This window comes from Apium graveolens, chromosome 7 (assembly GCF_009905375.1).
Source record: "Apium graveolens cultivar Ventura chromosome 7, ASM990537v1, whole genome shotgun sequence".
Lineage (NCBI taxonomy): Eukaryota > Viridiplantae > Streptophyta > Magnoliopsida > Apiales > Apiaceae > Apium > Apium graveolens.
Window position 1 is genome coordinate 9,291,607 of NC_133653.1, and position 26,231 is coordinate 9,317,837.

At 35.8% G+C, this 26,231-nt stretch overlaps 1 protein-coding gene across 1 annotated transcript; it reads right to left on the bottom strand.

The window, feature by feature from the left end:
- Positions 1-19,665: 19,665 nt before the first annotated feature.
- LOC141673217 (uncharacterized) lies at positions 19,666-22,918 on the bottom strand. Its single transcript, XM_074479948.1, has 6 exons — positions 22,510-22,918; positions 21,998-22,294; positions 21,511-21,901; positions 20,475-21,326; positions 20,139-20,383; positions 19,666-20,009 (listed from the first exon to the last, which is right to left on the bottom strand). The coding sequence occupies exons 1-6, from the start codon at positions 22,916-22,918 to the stop codon at positions 19,666-19,668; spliced, it is 2,538 nt and encodes an 845-aa protein (XP_074336049.1).
- Between the last annotated feature and the right edge of the window lie 3,313 nt (positions 22,919-26,231).

Below are 26,231 nucleotides of genomic sequence, written 5' to 3' on the forward strand. Positions count from 1 at the left end.
GACAATGGAACTGAGTTCAAGAATTTGACAATGAGGCTGTTCTGTGAAGAAAATGGAATCATGCATAAGTTCTCAGCTCCAAGAACACCTCAGCAAAATGGGGTAGTTGAAAGAATGAACAGATCTTTAATTGAGGCTGCTAGAACAATGCTTGAAGAATCAAAGTTACCAACATATTTCTGGGCTGAAGCTGTTAATTGTGCCTGCTACACTCAGAATATTTCTTTGATCAATCAAGCTAAAGGCATGACTCCTTATCAGTTGTTCAAGAGAAGAAAACCAACTCTAAACTTTCTTCATGTCTTTGGATGTAAATGCTTTATACTGAGAAATCAATCTGACCATAAAGGGAAGTTTGATCCAAAGGTTGATGAAGGGATATTTGTTGGTTACTCAGCTGGAAAATCTTATAGGGTCTACAATCTAAGAACCAACATTGTTATGGAATCTGTGCATGTTGTGTTTGATGATAAAAAGATTGATGGACTAACAGATGAGGGACACCATGAAAGACTCAAATTTGACAACATTGAGATATATTGTGATGATAGTGAAGAGGAGATTGATGGAGATGACACTTCAAAAGGGATTCAAGATATGCCCTTGGATAATGCACAGAATTCTGCATCCGTTGAAAGAGGCAATACAGTATCCGTTGAAAGACATAGTGCATCATCCGTTGAAGTACATAATGAAGCATCCGTTGATCATAGTTCATCAACGGATAATCGATTTACATCATCAGTTGATAGAACTCCAAGTTTCCTGCAAAGGACCAACAACTCAGGGGGAGTTTCAACTGATCAACACTCTATCTCACATCACGACAATACTGAGGCCACCTCATCTAGAGCACATCTTCCACCTCAAAGGAAATGGACCAAGAATCATCCCTTTGAACTGATCATTGGTGATGCATCATCTAAAGTGCAAACAAGAAAAGCTACTCAAAATAAATGTCTGTATAGTAGTTTTCTATCTCAGGAGGAACCTAAGAAAGTGGAAGAAGCCTTAATGGATCCAGATTGGATATTAGCTATGTAGGAAGAGCTGAACCAATTTGAGAGAAACAAAGTTTGGAAGCTGGTACCCAAGCCAAAGAACAAGAGTTCCATTGACACAAAATGGGTATTCAGAAACAAGATGGATAAAAATGGCATTGTCATAAGGAATAAAGCCAGATTGGTTGCTAAAGGCTATTCTCAACAAGAGGGAATAGATTTTGATGAAACATTTGCTCCAGTTGCAAGACTTGAAGCCATCAGAATCTTTCTAGCCTATGCAGCTAATGCCAATTTCAAAGTGTATCAGATGGATGTCAAGAGTGCTTTCTAAATGGGGAATTGGAGGAAGAAGTTTATGTAAGCCAACCTCCAGGTTTTGAAGATCAAAATTTTCCAGACCATGTGTATTATCTGTTGAAAGCACTCTATGGACTAAAGCAAGCACCTAGAGCCTGGTATGAGACTTTGTCAAAGTTCCTTCTAGATAATCATTTCACAAGAGGTACTGTTGACAAAACTCTCTTCTTTAGAAATGTTAATGGCTCTAAGATACTTGTACAAATTTATGTAGATGATATTATATTTGGATCTACAGATGATAAGCTTTGTAAAAAGTTTGCTAAATTAATGCAAAGTAAATATGAAATGAGCATGATGGGAGAGCTAACTTACTTTCTTGGGTTAAAAGTAAAACAAGTTAGTAGTGGAATTTTCATTAGTCAAACTAAATATATTTATGATCTTTTAAAGAAGTTTGACTTAATGGATTGTTCACCTGCAAAAACTCCCATGGCCACTGCCACTAAGCTTGAATTAAACAAGGGTGAAAAGTCTGTGGATATTACAAGTTATAGAGGCATGATTGGCTCACTTTTATATTTAACTGCTAGTAGACCTGATATAATGTTTTCTACATGTCTCTGTGCTAGATTTCAAGTTGACCCTAAAGAATCTCACTTAGTGGCCATTAAAAGAATTTTCAGATATCTCAAGGGGACTCCAAATCTAGGAATTTGGTACCCTAGAGAGTCTGATTTTGATCTAATTGGCTACTCAGATGCAAATTATGCACGTTGCAAAATAGACAGGAAAAGCACAACAGGCACCTGTCAATTTTTAGGGAACAAGCTTGTATCATGGTTCAGCAAGTTGCAGAATTCTGTTTCCACATCAATAGCTGAAGCTGAGTACATTGCAGCTGGTAGTTGATGTGCACAAATACTATGGATGAGGAACCAGTTATTTGACTATGGTATGACTGTTGACAAAATTCCAATATTTTGTGACAACACAAGTGCCATTGCCATTACTGAAAATCCAGTGCAACACTCAAGAACCAAACACATTGATATCAAGTACAACTTCATTAGGGAACATGTGATGAAAGGTATAGTGGAACTTTATTTTGTTCCAAGTGAACAACAAATTTCAGACATATTTACCAAGCCACTTGATGAATCCACATTCACAAGATTGGTAAGTGAGCTAGGTATGCTTAATTACTCTTAAAATTCATGTCCTTATTGCAATTTGAATTGAAGCCTGAAATGTATTAGCTGCAAAAACAAATTTGATTTTTAATACAGATTATTCCATCAACGGATATTCCCTATCCGTTGAAAGTCAAAATTGTTCTGTCAACGGATGTTCATTATCCGTTGAAAGTCATACACATTTCTGGAATTTTTATCCGTCAACGGATAAAACTGAAGTGCTCTTCAACAGATGACAGTTTACCTTATCCGTTGAAATATCACATCAGTCGATTCAGGTGTTTCACAGCCGTTGATTCTATTGTCTTAACCATTGATACTCATACATACAGCTGTATGTATTTGTTTTAAAGGTAGTTTTTAGAATACTTACAGTTTATTCTTAAACGGCTGAAATTCACTTACATATATTTATTGTTTAATCTCTTATTTATGCTTTTTAATTTGAGAAAGTATATAAGCCCTTCTGATTTTTCATTTTTTTACTTTACGCTTTCTTGAAATTTCAAAGATTTTACCATTTTCTCTCTGCAAAACCTTTAAGTTATTCTCTGCAAATTCTACTCACAATAATGGCACCAGTAGTAAAGATTATGTCTCAATCCGGATTCATCTATGAGAAGAACAATTTCATAGCTTTGGTAGAAAAGAATGAAGCCCACTCCGATTATCACAAAATGATGGACTTCATCAAAAACTGTAAACTTAGCTATGCAATGCTGGAAGCCCCAACGATTTACTGTGAAGTAGTTGAGGAGATTTGGACAACTGCTGAGTTCAACTCAATAGATATGACTATCTCCTTCACTCTCAAAGGTAAAAATCACTGTGTTAACTGTGATGATTTACTAGCATGTTTTAAATTACCTGAGAACAATGCCATGACACCACACATTGATAATGATGTATCCAGCATGTTAGATTCCATAGGTTATTCTCTTAACTCTGCTAGTTTAGGGAGTATTAAAAGAAAAGGCCTTAGGAAAGAATGGAGTTTTCTTGGGGATGCCTTTATCAAGGTTTTCTCTGGGAAAATTAGCAATTTTGATGCCATAACTTCATCTCTTGTTAATATGCTCTATATGCTTGTTTCTGATAGGTATTTTAATTTTAGCAACTATGTTATGCTAGAATTGGGTACTAGATTAGGTAACAAAGCTAATAGATCTAATAACATCTATTAGTGAGGTAATTGCTTCTACAACTCCTACTTCTTCCATCCCCTCTATTTCTTTATCTTCTAGTGTGCCCATGGAATCTGTGATAATGTCCCAACAGATTCCTACCAAGGTCACCAAAACTAAACTTTCAAAATCAAAGATAAAGAAAACCACCTCTGTTGTTTCTCAAAAGACAATAGTTGTAACACCTACCCTTAACCCTGAGGGGAGTGAACAGGGTTTGAGTGGTGAGGGGAGGGGTGAACATCAAATAAACCCCCAGGATAAGGAAGGAGAGATAACTGTTTCCCAAGCTAGCCAAACCACAGTTTCTCAAAAAGCTGTGGTGGTTGAAAAGGTTCCTAGCACATCCCTAGCTGCATTCTCCCAAAAGGATGTAACTATTGAAAATAGTTCCCAACCAGGAACACAGAACAAACGAGGGAGGGACACTAAAGCCAAACACTCACCAACAAAAGCCTTTATTAGAAGAAAGAGAGCAAGAACCCAATCTTCTACACAGGGTGCACACACTGCACAGATACATCCATCTGTATCTATGCCTTCTCAAACTCAGTTTGATGTGGCTCCAACAAATGTGGAGTCACAGCCCCATTCTCTCACAATTAACACACATCAATCACCACACACTTCTTCACCATCTCTAGATGTGGATATGTTATTCCCATCAATTCCTGATTCTCCCTCTTTACAACTCAGGGAGGAGCCCCACTCAAATACAGGTGATCATCATCTTTTAGATGATTTGTTGGATCACCCGCAAATTCTTTCAGATGTAATTGAAGGATCTGTGTCACCAAAACTCATATCAATCTACACAGATTCAACAGTTATATCACTTTCAATTTCTACTTCTTTTCCTTCTTCAACGGATATCACTCATCCGTTGACAAGTGGTTGTTCTTCAACGGATAAGCTTAACAGCAGTTATCCGTTGATACCATCAATTTCACCTTCAACGGCTATTCCTCATCCGTTGATAGTCTCTACACACACAACTGAAACAATTCCAAGTGTAGAAGACTTGATTACTGTACAATCACTTCTAGGACTGAGGGAAGGGAGTGACAATTTGAGTGAGAGGCTGGGTTGCTCCCAGGCAAAAGGAGAGATTGAGAGCTCAAACATGCATGCTATTTTTTCCAGCATGGCAAAAGTAAGTGAGAGGAGTACCACCTTAGTAGGTGAAGGTGAGGGAGTGAGTTGTGTGAGCCAGGGGGAGCCCCCGATGCAAGAACATAGAGAAAATGAGAGAAAGGCAGGTACAGCAGAAATAAGGATGGATCCAGCCATTGCTAGTGAGTCAATGATTGTGAATGATGCTGAAAAGGAAAGACAATTTCAGCAACATTATAAAGCTGTTATTGATAACATTTCCTTGGATGCTGACACTTTTACTCATCCTGTTTCAGCCTATCAATTATTGGCTGCACAGGGCAATGTGGAGGCAGAAAAGACACTACATCTAGTACATACAACAGCATCTCTTCAAAGGGACAAAGCTGCTATTAACAAGATGCCTTCAACAGCTGGTGAGTCATTTGAAGAATTTGGAGTAAATTCTGATGATGATGACTTTGTTTCTTCTGATGGAAGCATGAACTTAGGGGGAGATGAAGGCCCTAGTTCTATTCCAAATCTACCTGAATGGGCCTTCACAAAGGAGTCTACAACAGGGCAATTCAATGTCTCCTTAGTCAAACAAATCAGTACTATCAAACAGGCCATTCAAAAAACTTCTCATGCTGGTACAAAGGCTATCCTTACAGCTCACTTGGACTCACTGCATCTCATGAAGTTGCAGCAAGTAAGACAGAATCTGAGTGTGGATGAACTCAGAAAGGATATTGCTGACTTGAAATCCTACAATTCTGAAAAATTGGATTCAGTCATGCCCTATGGTAAAATGCAGGACATTTTGTTGAGATTGCAAAAGGAATCACATACTGAAAAGAGGTTGGCCAAATTGGAAGACAGAGTTCAAGTTATTGAAGATTTTGTGGCCACCATTCTTCACAACCAACAATCTCAAACAAATCTACTTATGCAGCTGGAAAAAGCACAGGGCTTGACCCCTCTCCTTGATGATAACAAAAAGGGGGAGAGTAAAAGGGAAGGGGAAGGAGAGCCATCTACAAAAATCCAAATATCTAAAGTGCTAGTTCCTGCCATCACTACTTCTCCAATCATTCAAATCAAAGGAAAGCCTGATGGAATTGATTTAATCCAGCTAGCAGCAGCTGAAATTCAAGTGAAAGAGTAAAGGAGGAGAATTGATGAAAGGATGCAACAGCTGTTTGGCTCAACACAAGATAAATCAATATCTGTGAAACATAGCACAAAGGTTGAACCAATCAATATGGAGCACAAGCTAGAAAGGAGAAATAAGGTTGGAGAGACTTCTTTCAAGAATCTAAAACCTATGGTTCTCAAGCCCAACACTAGATCCAGCAAGGACTCCACAAAGAACCCTCTAGACTTTGCTCAGATGAAAGAAGTGGACTTTCCTCTTCCAAAGCCTGATGAAGACAAAGTTTTGGGTACTAGCATCATAAAACACAAGGAGACCATGGATGAGGCAGTAAGGAGAAACATGGCTATTATCTTTAGAGAGGGAAAGAGCATATGTGTGATGAAAGGACATCCCAAATTCTCAATAGCCAAGAGGGAAGAAACCAAAAGGTTAAAGAAAGAAGCTGAAAAACTCAAGGCTGACAAAAGAGCACAAGCAAAGCTTGAATAAAAGCTAAAGTCAAGTCTAGTTGAAAATGAGAAATGAATTGAAGTCAGGGGTGAAGACAAGATTGCAAACTTAGATGAGGTTTTTGGGAGTATATTTGGTGAAAGTATGGAGGAAAAAGAGGAATGGCAGAAGGGAAACAGAAGAAAGGCCAAGGCACATAGAAGGAGTGAAGGTAACACTGAAGAAACTAAATCTCTACCTTCCATACCTGAACCCTTTGTTGCTGATCCCACTATGAACATCCATGGTGAACCAATCATCCCAAAAGAGGAACCTATTGATTGGGACACCATCAATTTGCCTACCTTTTTAACCACTCTTCCACTACCAAAGAAACAGAAAAGAAAATCCAAATCTACACCTCCCCTAAACTCTAAGAAATTCACTCAAAAACATAAACCTAACCCTAAGCCACCCATTTCTAAAGATGATTATGTTCACATATGTGACATAAAAGAAATTTCAGACATTGAACTCTATCTGGATGAGCTGGAGGATGTAAGGGGAATTGCTGCTTATAGACAGCTACCAGAGAGATTGGTGTTCAGATACAAAGGAGCTGGGGAAAGAACATGGCCTCTCTACAGGATTTTGAATGAAGGCTACTCTACCTTGATCAGAGTCTTTTCAGCCATATAAAAGGATTCTGGCTTTACCAGGACTGCCAAGACTGAAATTCTCAACAAGATTGCCAACATAAGGAAAACTTGGAGGGAGCCCAATGCCTTGCCCAGAACCTTACTCATTCAAGAAAGGGGAACTACAATTCACAAATCACCTCATTGGTTGATGGAATTCAGAGATGATAAAGGAGTCAGAAGATTTTTCAGACTTGAAGACCAACTCAAGATTGCCAGCAATGAAACTCTCAAAGAAATGCACTCTAAGTTGGATATCAGTGATGAAGATGAAGCTGAATTCTTCAGACAACTCCAACTCCAAATTGAGGAAAATGACAAAGGGCTAGGAAAGAAAACCAGGGATCAAAGAAGAAAAAGATGATTTGCTCAGGCTAGAGGAGCATCCTTGGAAATACTGTAAATCTTCAATTACCTTCTAGTACATACACTTTTGCAGCACTTTTGAATTTCTACTTAGTTTCAGTTCATATATTTGTTAAGTGTTTTGTTATCATCAAGTTAACCTTGAATTTATGTCTACAATTCTTATAGACATAAATAGTGGGAGATTGTTAGGAATATATGTGCATTAGTTTGATGTTATATTTAACAAAACACTTAAGTAGAAATTTAGTGTTTGTAGCCTCAACGGATAAGACCATTTTGGCTATCCGTTGATGGTGTAGCTTTACTTAGAAATAAGTCTAGTGTTGTAGCACATTTCAGTCTCTGAATTTGAGATATAAATTCTAAAATGTTGAGGGAAATTATAAGTCATGTTGACTACTAGAGGATATGCAGATAGGAAGGCCAATTGTAAGTATTTCATGCCTTGTAATTTTGTATAAATGAAATGGTGTCAACGGATAACTTAAAGACCTTCAACGGATGAGAAACAAAGCTTCAACGGATGTCTCTAAAGCTTCAACGAATAACATCCTTCAACGGATGAGTGCATCAACGGATAGAGCTTCAACTGCTAACACATCAACGGATAAAGCCATCAACGGATGAAGGCTTCAACGGATGTTCTGTTAAATAGCAGTTGACAAGTGGTAGTTGTACCTACAAACAGAGGCACGTGGGTTGACAGAGACAACTGAGATGTGGTAGCCTATTTCAGGAACATCAGAAAAAGCAGCCGTTCTACTCTAGTATAAAGAGGCAATAGTCAACAATGCACTGGAGTAAAATGGAGAAGAAACAAGTGGAGAACTTATTTTATTATTGTACTTTTTATCTTTGTGTTCACTTGTAAACTTGGTGATATATAAACCAAGTAGCAGCTAGTAATTAGAAGAGAATTTTTCCAGTGCTGTTTAGAAAAATCTTGAGAGAAAAATTATCTAGTTTGTACTAGGACGCAGCTGTGATCAACTTCTTGAATCACAGATTTTCTGAAATACCATCTCTGGTGGAACAACAATCCACCAGAAAAGTTTTTAAGGTCTGTTGTGTTCTTTACATTAGTGTTTGAATATATATCTGTCAGTATTAGCTTAAAGCGATTCATACACTTATTATCTTAAACACATAGCCTTTGAAACTGCTCAAAACTTGAAAAAGTTTTGAGATTTACATTCAACCCCCCTTCTGTAAATCTCATTGTTAGTTCATTAGGAATAACAAGTTTCACGATTAAACTTTGTCAAAAAATTTATTATTATATATTATATCTCAAAATATGCATAAATTAAAAAAATTACCAAACAGTCATCTAATTTTATAACAATTTTTCTAACAACACTTTTTCTCCTAAAGCCTTTTTACACCAGTCTCTAGCTTCAAGGTAGGAGTAAAGGGTTCCGTCATGTACCGAGCTGCAAACTTTTCATAAATGTGTCGAAGCAGAGGATTTGGTCCAGTACCAGATCTGCTGAACATTCCCTTCTGTTTCTCTTGATAAGGGCAAGATGATTCACCTGTGACTTTCAAACGTTTTCTTGAAATCACCTCTGTGTCTTGCGAGAAAGGACTACGTCTTTTTGCATTTTCTGTCTCTTCAGGCCTAGCCAATTCTTGTCCAGTAAATGTTAAGGATACTTGTTAGTTACAAATAATATGAATAGAGAAGGTTTAGCTTAAGCAGGGGAGAGTTCAGAAAATTTACTTGAAAATCGGGTTTTTCTCTGAGTGACATTAACTTGGCCATATGGATGACTCCTGCAACAGTTCTTCAAAGACAGAACATTATCATTAAGTTTAGTAGGAGTTTTGATTATGACATTTTCTTCAGCAGATTCCTTTTCTTTCAACAGTGTTGCCACCCTTGCCATTTCTTCTAGTGGATTGTTATCTTGGATTTCTCCGTCAATAGGAGCTGTGATACCCTCTCCTTCAGTAGTATCTGTTCGAAAACTAGCAGTTAAATTCAGTAGCATCTTGAATTTTAATGGTTTTTAAAAAAATATATTCTCAACATTTTTTTTTTCAATTTGAAGCTTTCCTGAACTGAATTCAAGGGAAAATTACAAAACCTCTGTCACTGGAAATGGATTATCAAAATGCAAGAAATTCAGGGAACGGAAAACTAAAAATGAGCTGTTTACCTCCAGAAGCTTTGTGTTCAATTGAAGGACATAACTTTAGGGTAGATAGTTGTGCAGTTAATCTTCGAGAAGTTCCCTGCGGTTCAAGAACATCATGAGTTTCCTGCAGTTCAACCAAGGTCAGGTACACAGTTTGTGCAGCGCGACCACTTAAACTGAGGAACATGAAATGGTTCTTTTAGCTGCTACCATACCTCATAAATTTTCACTTCGAAAGGGCTGCATGCCTTCTCGTCATTTTCCCAAGTATCAGCCACATATTGACTGACCACACACATCAGATGCAAAATAAACATTGGGAGATAAACAAGGAAACACTACTACCGAATGCAAGCTAAGTAATATTTAATGCAATTATGTTCAACACCATTTATTGTTCCTTAGGGTGTAAATGAGTCCAACTGTTCGTGAGACAATCTCGGCTTGTAAAATATTCGAACTCGGCTCGGCGCTCGGTAATAGCCGAACCAGACTAGAGCTATTTGAATTCTTTACCGAGTCGAGCTCAAACTTCAAATTACTCCGCACTTAAGGGTCGTGAGCCTCTATTATTTTTAATTTTTTAATATAAATATATTTTGATGTAAATATTTAATAAATTATTTATATTTAATATATTTCATGGAAATATTTCATTTCAAGTTTTTGTCAATATTTGGTTATCGATTCGAGATTTCGAGTTACTCAAACCAATCGAACTTTTATTAGCCGAGCTTCAAGTTTGAGATTAAAATGTATGTCGAACTCGAGCTCGAGCCAGAACTATTTAATCGAAGTCGAGCCGAGCTTGGCCTAAAGAAATAAAGAAATATGAATATATATATATATAGTATAACAAATTCAAAGCACAGGGAACAGCATTGTACCCCATCGAAAAATGCTGACATCCATCCGTTGCATTTTTCTGCACAACCAAAGTCCTTGTATCTAACGATAATGAAGTGATGTTATCAACAAGTTGGTCGATGTTCTTGGAGGAAGATGATGTAGATCCACAGTTCTTCATATTGGTCTTCAAACTACATGATGCAACCAATGAACTTCCTTTCAAGATGCATTCACAATTAGACATGATATACAACTGATCTATATATGATTCTTTCTTCTTGACAATGAAACTATGCAAAATTATACAGATAAATATCAGTCTTTCTAGGACACTGAAGGCCATCGAGAAGTGATTGGAGGCATCTATACATGATGAAGTTTTAAGATTCTACTATCACCAAGGAAAAAAATCTTTTACTTTTATGATATACGACGTAGAGAATCTCTACCAGAGATAATACAAGAATGAAATCTTATAAACTTATTTTGTTATCTTATGATTGAAAGTTAATTAATTATTTTATTTTATAAATTAATAATAAACCCTAAGTCAAATTGTTAGAGGTAAAATAAATAGAACAATAATATTTTATCATATATTTTACGTAATCCGCGCAATATATATGAAAATTACACGCAAGACATAAGATCGGAATAAAATTATTGGCCAACCAATTTTTAAATTATAAAACTGTAGCATATCACCTTAATAAAGCAATAAACAATATGTCGCATTCCGCTCCACTAGTACCCAATTAATTATTCCTAATTCAATATCAGAGAAAAGGACCAAATAGCTATTTAACTAATTAAATTATTATGCCCGCTTTCCTTTTTGCGTTCCGTTAGTCTTGGATAATAATTACTAATAATACGAGTATTAGAGAAAAGAACTGGATAATAAATTAATTAATTTAATTACACACCAAAGTTTACAATATATAATATCATATATAAATCAAATAGCAATAAATATTAAGATAAAATTTTAATATAACACTCGTGTCAAATTATTTTTTTAAAAATCCAAATTGGCTGGTATAACTAGTATTAATTAAACAAGATGCAACAACCAAATCAAATAAAAAGAACATTTTAAAAAAAATGAAATATAGTAGGAACATATTAAAAGCAAATGGACCTTTTCCTCTCACAGCAAACACAGAACATTAGGAGGAGATGCTTAGGGTTTGAAACAGAAGCCCTAAAAGCAGAAGAAATCCCCAGGCAAAGCGAAGAGAAATATAATATGTTCTCTACTCATGTACACCAGATAGACAAATTATATAGCCAGATACATTGTATGTATTAAAGCTGGATTCCTCTTTTTATAGGCAGCAGTATCAAATTTAATTAGAAAATGCCACCTCAACCGTTTCTTATCTCTAGTTGTTGACATTTTTACAACCCTATTTCAAAATGTGGTCCCACATTGCAGCTAAATGCTATAAATAATATTCAGGAAAATAATATAATTCACAATTAAAGTAATATAATAGAATATATATTCTATGAATAGGTTATTGGTTTAATTTGAAAATTTGTTTTGCAAAAGAAAATGTGCTTTGTAAGTTTTAAATTTATATGTTATTTTGTAATTAAAATGACTACTTAATTTGGGAAGCTCAAGTTTACATTCTTATTCAACCCAATGAAATGTAAAATTTTAGAGATGTAAATTTATTTATGTAAAAATACATGGAATGGAAATATATATAGTAAAATAAAATGATAAAATACAAAATTATGAGGTGTGTTATGAGTATCCCGCTAAAAGATGGTGTGCCTAAATAATATTGTTATTTGATTCAAGTTTAAATTTTACCCCAAAATTTTCCCCCAAATGCTGAATATATTATGTGACCAGGGGTGGATAAATATGGGTATTATTTGGGAAAGATTATTATTTGGTATTATTTGGTATTATTTGGGGAAGATTTTTGGGAAATCTATCACTACTCTTACATGAATATCTGGTCCTTTAATTTTGGATTCATGAGTTAATCTTGGAGCAAGCCTGAGACGAAAACGTGTTCTTACAAACTTTAATTTATAACATATTTTAGAAAAATATAACCATTATGTGCAATATAAGTTTACATCCATATTTAAACTGATAAAAATATAAAATTTTAGAGAATCAAAATGATAATAAAGTTTTAGATAGAAAGATAAATATTATATTTTTTCACCCAAATTTTGTAAAAATTCCTATATGTAAAAAGGCGACCATCAAATTAAAAGGTGTACAGAGAAGGTAAACGTGTGTACACATTTCTTAAATGTTTATCATAATAGTTATACGCATCGTCAATATATGGATTATACAAACATAATTTTTAGGGATAAACACATCTTCTTTTTATTGATGTGAGTAATTAATTTCGATAATATTAAAATAATATCTAAAATTCTAAATTATATTAAAACTGGAATATATAATATTAATGTTAAAAAATAGTCTAATCTCATTAACAAACCATCATAATATTGACAAAAAATATCGTAAAAATATACAAAAACATTAGTTACCACTTTTGTGATCAATAATATAGTTGGTGCCAAATAGACGTTTTTATTGTAGTAACATGTATTGCACAAAGTTATGGTGTTATGTGGTCAAAACACCGTCATATATATGTAGATCACTTTAGCATATAATATGGTGTGGTCATGACTATTTCGCTTACTTGTCATTATGAGTTATATTATGGTTTATATTCGTTTTAATTATAACTAACTTAAAACCCGTGCGATGCACAAAATTTTTAAATATTACATAATTTTTTTAATATTTAATTCCAATTGGATTCTTAATATTTTTTTCCATTTAACCGTTTTAGATGATATGATTTCATGATTGCTAAACTTGCTTCTAATGATCAAAATGATTTATTTACTTTAAGATGAGATTTTTTTTGTAATAGTGTAGATGAGCGATCATCAATGAATGATGAACAATGTGTTGATGCTTTCTCTATAAGTTTAATTTTATTGGAGTTATTTACTTTTGTGTAAATTGTGATATCACTACGCCATAGATGGCCTGATGCAATGTCATTTTGCTGTTACAATAGGCCATAAAAGTGTTTCAATAGACCTATTGTAACAGGAAGAGGCGTTGCACTTGCGAGCATTACATCAGGGCCCCTATTGTAACACTTTGGCTATCTATTGTGACATGACTAAAATTATGCCAATACGCCCCTAATGTAACAATACATTGCCAATTGTAATAATTTATAGATGTTACATTAGGTTGGATTATTTTATGAAAGTGGGTGAATGTGGGTCCCGCATATGGGCCCGGGGCCCAATTAACTAACATTAGATTTTGTAATTTTTTAATAGGGAAATACAACAATTATTATTAAAAAATTTAATATACATGTTTTGATAAAATTTATTAAACAATTATTATTGTGTACAACAAAAACCAAAATAAAATCTCCAATACATATCTAAAACACTTCAAAAACCAAATAAAATTACAACAAATTTATTGACCAGTAAAATTACAACTGCAATTAAAAAGAAAATGACTATGCTAAAATGACGTGATAGTGTGCCATTCTAGACCTTGTTGCTGAATCTGCACACGGCACTACACCATAGATGGGCTAATAAGACACTCATTTTACGTCACCTTAGGCCCGTTTTATGTTGCAATAGGCCTATTGTAACGCCAAATAACCATTTCATCCGCAAATGTTGCCATTGCTATCTAATGTAATGTTTTGATTATCAACTGTAACACAAATAAAAACATTACCTTAGGGAGATAGAGTAACACTAGATAAATCAAATATAACGGCAATTCAGTGTTACCTTAGCATTTGAAAAAATCATGTGGGACCCACCTGACTGGATTGCCACGTAGGCAGCCACGTCATATAGAGGGACCCACTAACACGTGGCGAGCAATGCCACGTGGACTGCCACATGGATTGGCTAATCAGTGGGACCCACTGCCATGTCATCATATGGGGCCCGCTGCCACGTCATCAAGGGCCCCACTGCCATGTTATCAAGTGTGGCCTACTGCCACATCATCAAGTGGGGCTCATTGTAATGTCATCAAGTGGGTCCCACTGCCATGTGGGACCCACATGTGGGCCCACTTTTATTACTGACGTAACACCAAACAAATCTAAAGTAACACTGTATTTTGGAAAAAGAAACACAAATTTAGATTTTGTAACAGTGATAAATATAGCTATTGTAACACTAATAGATAACATTTCGAAATGTAGGTTTTATAAACACATTACTGCCATTAGCAAAATAACAATTCAACCATACCAAAACATATTTCCCCAACCAACTAGTCTTATAGCATTCAGAACACCAACTCCGCCAACATAATAACCACTTCGCCAAAATTATAGTATGATTCACTACATCACTCCACCAAAATCATACTAACAAGAACACCAAACAATCCCCAAATTCCAACTCCAACCAAACCAAATAAACACCATCCACCACCAATTACAGTGAGTACCAAAAGTTATAAACCAACAATTCAAAAGTCTAAATAACATAACTGTCCATATTATTAACTCAAGCTAATGCTTGTAAAGAGAAATATCTAAGAAGAAGTCTGGGCAGTCTTGGAAGTCCCAGTAGTCCCGACAGTCATTGGTGTACCATTTTCATCATCCTCGCTTGAAATATTAGCATCAACTTCTCCAATGTCCAGATTCAAGCCTGGATTAACTGTTGTGATCTTTTTGAGAATAACTGACAAGTTATCCTGCACTTTCTTGGAAACCTTTTCTTCCAGTTCAGCCTCAAGTTCTCCCATGATCTTCGCAGTCAAATCTTCCAAATAAGTGTCTGCAGGAGCCGAATCTGATTCCTTCGTTTTCTTGTTCTTTCTCTACAAGAAAAATGTTGTTAAATATTAATCAATTTTACCATAGAATTGTGCTACACAACTACACAACTACTAACAAGGTTTGCATTAAGGTGGCCTATACTAATACTTAACAACCTTTTATTTTCGCTAAGTCTCTTATGTTATTTATTTTACCAAATAAATTAAACCAACAAAATATACTTGGAAAAGCATTTTTTATCTCTTAATTTTAAAGAAATAGACAAATTGAAATACCGTGCAGCATTTAACCTCCATAAAAAAAGTAAAGTCCTTACGTTTCTTTTTTGCGGAGCAGCCGTAGTCTTGTATGTTCGGCCATCTTGTTCATGAGATTCCAAATAAATTTCAGTTTGTGATGGCGAGGCGAGATTAGGATCAGTCTTTTTCTGTTATAGAGCACAAAAGAAAAAGACAAGGTTATCTAGCTCAAAGTTACCATATAACTATTAATTTACTTAAGAAACATTGCACATCAACTATTTAAAAAATGCCTAAGCACTAACATTTAATCAAAGGATTTATGAACAAACAACTAGGTAGTCATTACTATTCAGTAGACACAATCCAAGTGTGTACAGGAACTCAATGAAGGCAATATTAATGCAGTTCTGAAATTGAATATCTAAATTCAAGCAAATACCAGCAAAAAATAGACATGCATCTGATTTCTGAAGAAATAAAGCACAAAAATGTTTGATGGCACTTGACATGAACAACTAAATTATTGTGTCTGCGAGCTCTATTTTATTAGTTTTTTTGGGTTGTTCACAATGAATTATTTAAAGTTATATAAATGCGAATTGGTTTGTAATAATCTGAATATCATAACTAATCAGCCAACTAAATAATTGCTACTTATAATGATGATATCGACAAGGACAGATATATTATTTAAAAAAAAGGGGGGGGGGTTCTAACATGTCCCATTTTAAAATTGGATTTAAGAACATGTCCCCATCTAATTAAATTATAAATTTATCCTATAATCAAAATTTAATCCAATTTAACTTAACCATGGGGCCGTAATTATAATATCAAAATAAAAGGGGAAATATTCATAAATGTACTAGTTAATTTAGGAATCATACCAACTTCTCTCCAACTTCTGCACTACTGTTGGCACCCTGATTGTGTGGGTCAGTTACCGAAGCGCGGATTACTTTGTTATCATGTTCTAATTCCTGTAAAAAAAAATTGCACAATCCAGTTTGAGAATCTTTAAAATCATTAAAATCATATTAAAAAGAAGCACGAAGGCACCTTCACCGACTCATCTCCCCAATACTTTATCAGCAATTTAAAATCCTCGAGCGGAATCTCCTTGGGCCTATGTTCAAGCCTTTCATCATCAGTGGCATGCTGTGTGTAATGCTTTTCCTTCATCCGAGACTTGTAAGTCCTCCAGCATCTATTAATTGTCTCATAAACCCAGGACTGAGCTTCATTCAGAATAATATAATGGTCCTAATATATAATAAACTCAAGATCAATAAAATGAAGAGGTTAATTGAAAAATAAATGAAACTGAGGTTTAGGTAATAGAATTTACCCGAGTATAGTCCCACATTTTGTTCTTCAATTGTTTGGGAACCAGGCGCCAGTTGACATAAGTAAGAGAGACAATGTCCTTTGCAACTGTTCCGAGAAAATTACTCAGCTCTCTCGTAACTTTTCCGTCTCTTGAAACAGGTACATTTTGTTTGTTCAAAAAAATCACCGGTCTTTCATCACGTGTCCTTGCGTGAACAGTTAGCAGTTTTGTCCTTCCTCTCCATTTTTTGGGCTTTGATACTGCATAGTACATGCACACACAAAAAAAGGTGACTGCGAATTTAATAATTAATTAAATTTTTACTGCCTCTCCATCAATAAATAATTAGTGTGCATAATTCATGCATAGTTATATTTAGAAAGTAAAAGTACCTGCTTCAGTTTCTTCCTCAACAACATTTTCCGAATTAGAAGCGTCCACATTCTCGGTTGTTGGAGGAAGAATTCCCTTCTTTTGACGTTCCTGCATTGCTAAATAAGCAGATACAGACCCACGTGATTCTGAATTGCTCGCGGATTTTAAGATTTTACTACATGTTGGTTTCAGGAGCTTAGATTTACTGGTCATTTCCTTGTCAGATGTTTTACCAGCTTGCGATGGTTCATTCTCTGTTGCGGCGGTGACATTAGCTCGCGAACGAGTTCTTGGTCCAAGGGGGACATGGTTCTTTTTCTTCCCATTCTTCGTTCTCTACAATTATTAGGATTGAAAATATAATGTGAGGCCAAAGCAATAAAGAGTATAAAATAAAAACAAAATATATAAGAAAGTTGATATAGTGATAAACAAAATATCAGGTCTTAAACTAATAAAAAAACATAATTTACAATCTTGAGAAACAAGGAAGGAAGGCCAAAGTAATGAAGACTGTAAAAGAAATCCATACCTCAGATGAATCATCACTATCATGTCCGTCCTCACTTTCCGGATTATAATCATCATCATCCAGAAAAGGCTTTGTCTTTTTCTTTGGATTTCTCAATAACTGTTGCTGATCGAGCTCTCAAATCAATCACTAATTTTTTGATCCCAAGTTCTTCCAACCTTCTATCATTTTCCTTCATTCGATTAATTCTTTCTTGCTCATAGGCTGGTAGCGGTTGGGGGGGGACCTGCAATAATTATAAATCAGCACTGTTATTAGTGTAGCTCAACTATGCATTATACTTTCTTTCTAAAAATTTGGAAGGAGTGTTTAAATGAATATTACAAGTGTTACAGTCCAGGTTAGAAGAAAAAAAAGAGGAACATTGACAAGGATACCTCGATGTCAGGTATAGCAAGTTCAAGGGGACATCTTACTTGGCGTGCATCACCTTGTAGCTAATCTTTCATTTTCTCATTATTTTGCAAAGTACGGGGTCTTTTTCTTTTGATTTATGAAGACAAGGTCAGTGATTAAATTGACACAACACAACAATAATCATTATAACTTATGTTTTTAAGAAGGAAAATTAAAAAAAAAACGTCTTTATCCAGAATAATATCATCTTGTAACTGCAGTTTCCTTCTAGCAGACCCTTTATCGTTTCCTTGCCCAACAGTTGCATCTTGCTGAGTAGGCAACAGAGTTGGCGATGATCGTAACGCATACCTCCGACTGGGCTCAGGTGTCTTCTTAACAATCTTCCTTGGGTTCTGCTTCTGCTGGAGTTCATGTGTGGTAATATATTTCCGTTTTTGTATTTTCTTCGGTGAAACTGTATTAATGCAAGAAAAAAATCCAAGTCAAAGAATTATCTTCAACTAATATGGACATCCATCCAAGTCCCATTATGCATATATAAAGAGATACAGAAATAGATAGAGATGTGTACTTAATGGGGACCTAATTATTTATCAGCAATAGGCATACCTTCAAACAGGCTTTTCCTCGGCCTGACAATCTTGTGTGGCTGCATCTCACACAACGGCTCAATTGCAGGGTCAACAACTGTGTCTACATAAAGCTTGACCTCTTCGCCATCGTTGCACTTTTCTATCTCTTGAATGATGTCCAGGTTAGTCCTCAGCAGCTTCCAACCACCATGTTTTCCTTCTTTTCCATAGACTCCTCCGATTTCATTGAGTTTGAGGAGATCCTTCACCTCCTCCATCAGATCATTATAAGTCCACATATCAGCATCTACATTATAAATAGTCAAGCAATCTCCACCAGAGTAACTTGTCCTCTGAAACTACCCACCGTGGTACAATCCAATATTAACGTGTTTTTCTGCCATCCTGCACAGAGTTCAAAGAGATGTCAATGGCTGACCATTAAACAAAAATATTTCAAATGTATCTTTGCCAAATCCTAGTATGCCATAAACTCATATCTCGAACTAATTGGTAAACACATATTAGATCAAATAATAAACAGCAAAATATTCATGAATTGGCACTCGACACAAATGCAACAAACACAATTTCGATCACAAAAAGTTATCAAGCATCTACTTCATATCCTATATTTGTTTTTATTACACGTGTAGGATATTTGCAGCTAACATACAAAATTATAAAAATAAGAAAAAATAGTTAACATATGCATCTACTGAATCAACTAAATTACAGTAAGGAGATTTAATCCCAACACTACGAAATATAACAAGGGCATGCTGAACTTACCAAGACAATAAATATAAACTACAAATCAGACGACGACGACAAAAAATTTAAACTACAAAGATGGATTTCATTGAAGAATTCATGGAAGAAATAAATTAAGATATCCAATTACATCTAGATATTCCAAACACAGAGAAAATACAAAATAAAGTTCACTGTTGTGATTAATTTTAAACTTATAAATGTTTAGCAGTTTGGTTGCTTCATTTATCGGGAATGGGAACTCTTGTTGTAGGGATATCATCTCTGCGCCAACTCATTTCATCAACATGAGTTTGAAGTCCACAAACAAATTCAGTCTCACGGAGATCAGTATCGTTGACATCTTCATGTGCATCCACATTTCCATTATCACACCACTCCCTCGGTAGTTTCTTAATTACGTAATGTACATTCTTTTCGATTGGGTCTTCCACATAAAAAACTTGTTGCACTTGTTTGGCCAGGACATGAGGATCAGATTTATGGCATAACCTATTGAAATTTACTCGAATGTGATCGTGTGGATCTTTTTGTTGTTGGTACCAACGACACTTAAATAGGACAACTGTAAATAATCCCCAGTAATCAAGTTCTATGATATCTTATATCGATCCGTAGTAGCTGGCATCCCCAAATATAGGGTTCTCGTCTCTAGAACTAGAGAAACTAGTTGTTTGTGTAGTCAAATATACACCACTGTTTTGTGTTGTGCATCGAGAATCTCTATCACTTGTGTGGAATCGATAGCCATTAACAACATAACCAGTAAAACTTCTAGCTGTTCGATTAGGCCCCAACGCAAACACCCCCAAGTCAAATGAAACCTCCACCATTTTCCCAACCTCTTCTCGTAACCAGTCCCAGAATTCTGTCGTGTGTCTTTGTGCCCTCTTGTATCTGTTCATATTTTCGTGGCTGTCCACCAAGGCTTGATGTTCCCTAAAATTATACTAAGTTAAAACAGTGCAGAAAAGAAAAAGTTCTTGAGTTATGAATTAAAATTATTTATGTTAGAGCTTATTAAACTTACTCGAGGAGCCTCTCTACTTCTTTGTTACCAGTATTGAACAAAACATAGCGATGACTTGCCTTCCAATAAACATCTTCCAAATGAATAATAGTTCCATCTTTATTCCTTCTCGTTCCGATATGATATTCAGCTTGTGTTGGCCCTCTTTCGAAAACTGTTGAGCACATGTTGTTTTTTGTTGTTTCATCAGCAGCCAAAAATCTTGAACAAAATGTTACACATTCTTCAGCTATGTAACCTTCTGCAATAGAACCTTCCGGCTTACTTCTATTACGAACGTTTGATTTCAATTTTGCAAGATAACGCTCTATTGGGAACATGTTTCGAAGGTGCTGAGGTCCCCCAAGTCTAACTTCTCTAGTTAGATGAACAAGCAAGTGCACCATTATGTCGAAGAATGCTGATGGAAAAATCATCTCAAATTGGCAAAGTACCTCGACGATTTCAGTTTCCAACTTCTCAAACTCCTCCAAATCGATAACCTTGCTCCATAGAGCTCTAAGGCAGGCACTCAATTTCATCAAAGGTACTGCAACCTCAGCGTTTGTAGTTTTTTTGATGGCAAACTGCAACAAGTAGTGTAGTATGAAATGAGCATCATGGCTCCTATACCCCACTACTTTCCTCTCCTTTGTGTGCATATATCGCCCTATGTTGGAGGCACAACCGTACGGCAGTTTAGTGTTTTCCAACACTGAACAAAAGATCTCTTTCTCTTTGTTCGACAAGTCAAAGATTGATGCTCGTATTTCATGGTGTGCTACATCTTCTGATAGAACAAGATGGAGGGGTTTTCTAATTCCCATTTCTTGTAAATCTTTACGAGCGACAACATGATCTTTTGTCTTGCCACTTATATTGAGTAAAGTGCCCAATATGTTATCGCAAACATTTTTTTCTATGTGCATGACATCAAGGTTATGTCGAAGTGGATTATGCTTCCAATAAGGTAAATAAAAAAAATGACTTCTTTTTAAAAGGGCCCTCAATTTAACTCTTTGCCTTTTTGTTCTGCAGGCCGAATTGGTTTACATACCCAGACAACAACTCTTCAATGTCAGTTCCCGTTAAAACTGAAGGACACTGCCCCATTTCAATTGCGCCATTAAACCTTTTAGTATCCGTTCTCCACTTGTGTGCAGAAGAAAGAAACTTTCGGTGGTTCATATAGCATATTTTCTTGCTATGCTTCAAATAAAGTGATGAAGTTTCATAATGGCAGACAGGACACCCTAGTTTGCCTTTTGTGCTCCAGCCGGACAACGTAGCATATCCCGGGAAATCGCTAATAGTCCATAGCACTCTAGCACGTAAATTAAAATCTTCATCAGCCAAGGCATCATAAGTATTAACGCCGACCACCCATAATTCTTTTAACTCGACAATTAAATGTTGCATGAACACATGAATACTATTCTTTGGTGAATCTGGACCAGATATTAGTGTCGAAAGAATTAGATTTTCTAGTTTCATTCATAGCCAAGGTGGGAGGTTGTAAATGACCAATACAATTGGCCAGGTACTGTGACTTAGGTTCATTGAACGATAGGGGTTGAATCCATCTGAGGCTACTCCTAAACTAACATTTCGATTTTCTAATGAAAAATTAGGATAGTCAGCATCTATCGTCTTCCAAGCCTCTGTATCAGCCGGATGTCTTACTTTTCCATCCTGTTGACGTCCCACATCGTGCCATTTCATTAGTTTCGAATATTCCTTGCACATGTATAGCCTCTGCAATATCGGCTTTGGAGGGAAGTATCTCATCACATTAGCTGGCACTTTGTGTATAACCTGCCCCGGATCACTAGCATCATTGCCTTTTTTTCATAGTGTAAGCCTAAATCCTTGATCATATTTTTTGCAGCATTCAAAGACAAAGGTATTTGGGCATCAGGAAAGGCGTCTCTTATTAACTCCAGCAATTCCCCAAAGGCAGACTCGAAAATTCCATGAGCACACTTTAAATGATAAAGTTTGATCAGGAAACTTAACCGAGAGAATTTAGTGGATCCGGGGTATAGTGGTTGTTTACCCTCCCTAACATGGCCATAAAACTTTCTAGCCTCTGCATTTGTTAGACTTTCATAGTCATTTTCTAAATCTCGAAACTTTTTACCCGTACAATTGAACATTTTACCTAAATTATCTTCGAAATCCATCCCCGTCCCCGAATCCATGAAGTCAGTACTACCGTCTACTTTGGTATGTGATACCTCGCAAATCCATTTCATATGTAGTAGAGAAGGGCCACTACATATGAGATGATCATAGATAACTGTTTGAGTGTGCCAATAACGGTTGACACATACTTTGCCGGGGCACTTCATTTCTTCTCCTTTAGCATGAATTGGAAATGAATTTTCCAAAAATGCCTTTATCCCTCGTACATATTCTTTACTAGATTTTGGAAATCCTATCCAGCTACTATAATCATCTTCCATTAGTACACTGTATAATATAGCCTGCCAAGTTAAAAGATTATAAGTCTACCTAAAAAAGGCAGTGTAATCCTCTCTGTGCACTATACTGCAGTGATACTAGATAAACTAATAATTTCTGACATCTCATTCCCCATTTTTATCCATGCTTTCATTTTTATTAAATTTTTTACTTCAATTTACAACATATTAAACACAAACACATATTTAACATATTAAATAAGCAGGGATAAATACATAAAATCAAAAATAAAGTTCAATTAGAGGTTACCTTGGTCCAAAATCGAAACCACAAAGCAGCTCTGAACCCTAATTGTTAGCTCCAACCGAAACCCTAAAATTCCGAAACCCTAATTGCACGCCCTAACTCCGTTGCAGAGAACCCGAACCACCGAAATGTTGCTGAGAACCACCTAATTGCTGCTGAATCCACCGAAATGAGAGCGGCTGATGTGAGGCTGAGGTGAGAGTGCGGCTGAGGTGAAAGTGCGGCTGAGGTGAGGTGAGAGTTAGGGAGAGTGAGATGGGTGAGAGAGTTAGAGAGAGTGAGATGGGTGAGAGTTAGGGAGTGTTGGTGAGGGGTGAGTGAGTGAGCGAGGTGGGAGGTTGAGGTGAGTGAGCGAGGTCGAGAGAGAGAGTGATGTTTCTGAGAGAGAGTCTGAGAGAGAGAGTGATGTTTTTGGGGGGAAATTTAGCCGCCCATATTTTCACTGCACCTTTTGTACGATTTTCATTTTATTTCATTTTTTCATTTTTTTCATTTTCTCGTAAATTTTAGAAAAAATGATATTTTAATGTCCCGATCCGACCATGATCCGGGCATTATATTTTTTGATTATTTTTTCCCAATGTTAGGAAGGCAGTTTAATAACATCCGTACGGTTGGATCGTCGAGAAAACCAATTAAAAAAATCGAACGATGGATATGTGGGTCGAACCGTTAAATGAATCCTATCCTGACATATGAACCCTATTACGATCCGACCACGATCCGGGCATTATATTTTTTGATTATTTTTTCCCAATGTTAGGAAGGCAGTTTAATAACATCCGTCCGGTTGGATCGTCGAGAAAACCGATTAAAAAAATCGAACGACGGATATGTGGGTCGAACCGTTAAATGAATCCTATCCTGACATATGAACCCTATTACGATCCGACCATGATCCGGGCATTATATTTTTTGATTATTTTTCCCAATGTTAGGAAGGCAGTTTAATAACATCCGTACGGTTGGATCGTCGAGAAAACCGATTAAAAAAATCGAACGACGGATATGTGGGTCGAACCGTTAAATGAATCATATCCTGACATATGAACCCTATTACGATCCGACCACGATCCGGGCATTATATTTTTTGATTATTTTTTCCCAATGTTAGGAAGGTAGTTTAATAACATCCATACGGTTGGATCGTCGAGAAAACCGATTAAAAAAATCGAACGACGGATATGTGGGTCGAACCGTTGAATGAATCCTATCCTGACATATGAACCCTATTACGATCCGACCATAATCCGGGCATTATATTTTTTGATTATTTTTTCCCAATGTTAGGAACGCAGTTTAATAACATCCGTACGGTTGGATCATCGAGAAAACCGATTAAAAAAATCGAACGATGGATATGTAGGTCGAACCATTAAATGAATCATATCCTGACATAAGAACCCTATTACGATCCGACCATGATCCGGACATTATATTTTTTGATTATTTTTTCTCAATGTTAGGAAGGCAGTTTAATAACATCCGTACGGTTGGATAATGTGGGGCCCACATCTGGGGCCCACAAGTGTAGCCCCTATGTGGGGCCCACTTCTACATTATTTTTTTTATTTAATTAATTATTTATTAAAAAATAAATAATTGGATAATGTGGGGCCCACATGTGGGGCCCACAAGTGGAGCCCACATGTGGGGCCCACTTCTCCATTATTTATTTATTTATTTAATTATTTAATTAATTATTTATTAAATAATTAAATAATTGGATAATGTGGGGCCCACAGGTGGAGCCCACATGGGGGGCCCACTTTTCCATTATTTATTTATTTAATTATTTATTAAATAATTAAATAATTGGATAATGTGGGGCCCATATGTGGGGCCCACAAGTGGAGCCCTTATGTGGGGCCCACTTCTCTATTATTTAATTATTTAATTATTTAAATAATTATTTATTAAATTACTAAATAATTGGATAATGTGGGGCCCACATGTGGGGTCCATATGTGGGTCCCACATGTGGGGCCCACTTCTCCATTATTTATTTATTTAATTATTTATTAAATAATTAAATAATTGGATAATGTGGGGCCCACATGTGGGGCCCACTTCTCATTTATTTATTTATTTAGTTATTTAAATAAATATTTATTAAATAATTAAATAATTGGATAACGTGGGACCCACATGTGGGGCCCACAAGTGGAGCCCACATGTTGGGCCCACTTCTCCATTATTTATTTATTTAATTATTTAATTAATAATTAAATAATCGGATAATGTGGGGCCCACATGTGGAGCCCACATGTGGAGCCCACAAGTAGGGCCCACTTCTCCATTATTTATTTATTTAATTATTATTTATTTAATTATTTAAATAACTATTTATTAAATAATTAAATAATTGGATAATGTGGGGCCTACATGCTGGTCCCACAAGTGGAGCCCACTTCTTTATTATTTATTTATTTAATTATTTAAATAATTAAATAATTATTTAATATGGGGCCCACATGTGGGGCCCGCAAGTGGAGGCCACATGTGGGGCCCACAAGGGGAGCCCACATGTGGGGCCCACTTCTCCATTATTTATTTATTTAATTATAATTTATTTAAATATTTAAATAATTATTTATTAAATAATGAAATAATTGGATAATGTGGGGCCTACATATGGGGCCGACAAGTGGAGCCCACTTCTTTATTATTTATTTATTTAATTATTATTTATTTAATTATTTAAATAATTATTTAATAAATAATTAAATAATTGTTTAATATGGGGCCCACATGTGGGGCCCACAAGTGGAGCCCACATGTGGGGCCCACTTCTCCATTATTTATTTATTTAATTATTATTTATTTAATTTTTTAATTAATTATTTATTAAATAATTAAATAATTAATTATTTAATGACGTGGCGGTGCACACGTGGCAGGGTTGAGCAAATGTAACAGTAGCGTTGTAACAGAAAAGTTAACGTAACGCTTTGCTGACGTGGCAGTGCCACGTGGCAGTGTGGGTCCACCTGTTAGTGTGGGACCCACTTTCTGGAATAAGTTTTAGTGGGGCCCCCATGTGGGACC

Bases quoted from the DNA above. Each gene is read 5' to 3' on its own strand.
- LOC141673217 (XM_074479948.1), bottom strand. From the start codon at position 22,918: ATGGAAGATGATTATAGTAGCTGGATAGGATTTCCAAAATCTAGTAAA. The intron at 22,295-22,509 runs GTAAACAACCAC...TATGAAAAAAAG, and splicing joins TTATGGCCATGTTAGGGAGG to GCAATGATGCTAGTGATCCG. The intron at 20,384-20,474 runs GTAAGTTTAATA...GTATAATTTTAG, and splicing joins GAAGTAGAGAGGCTCCTCGA to GGAACATCAAGCCTTGGTGG.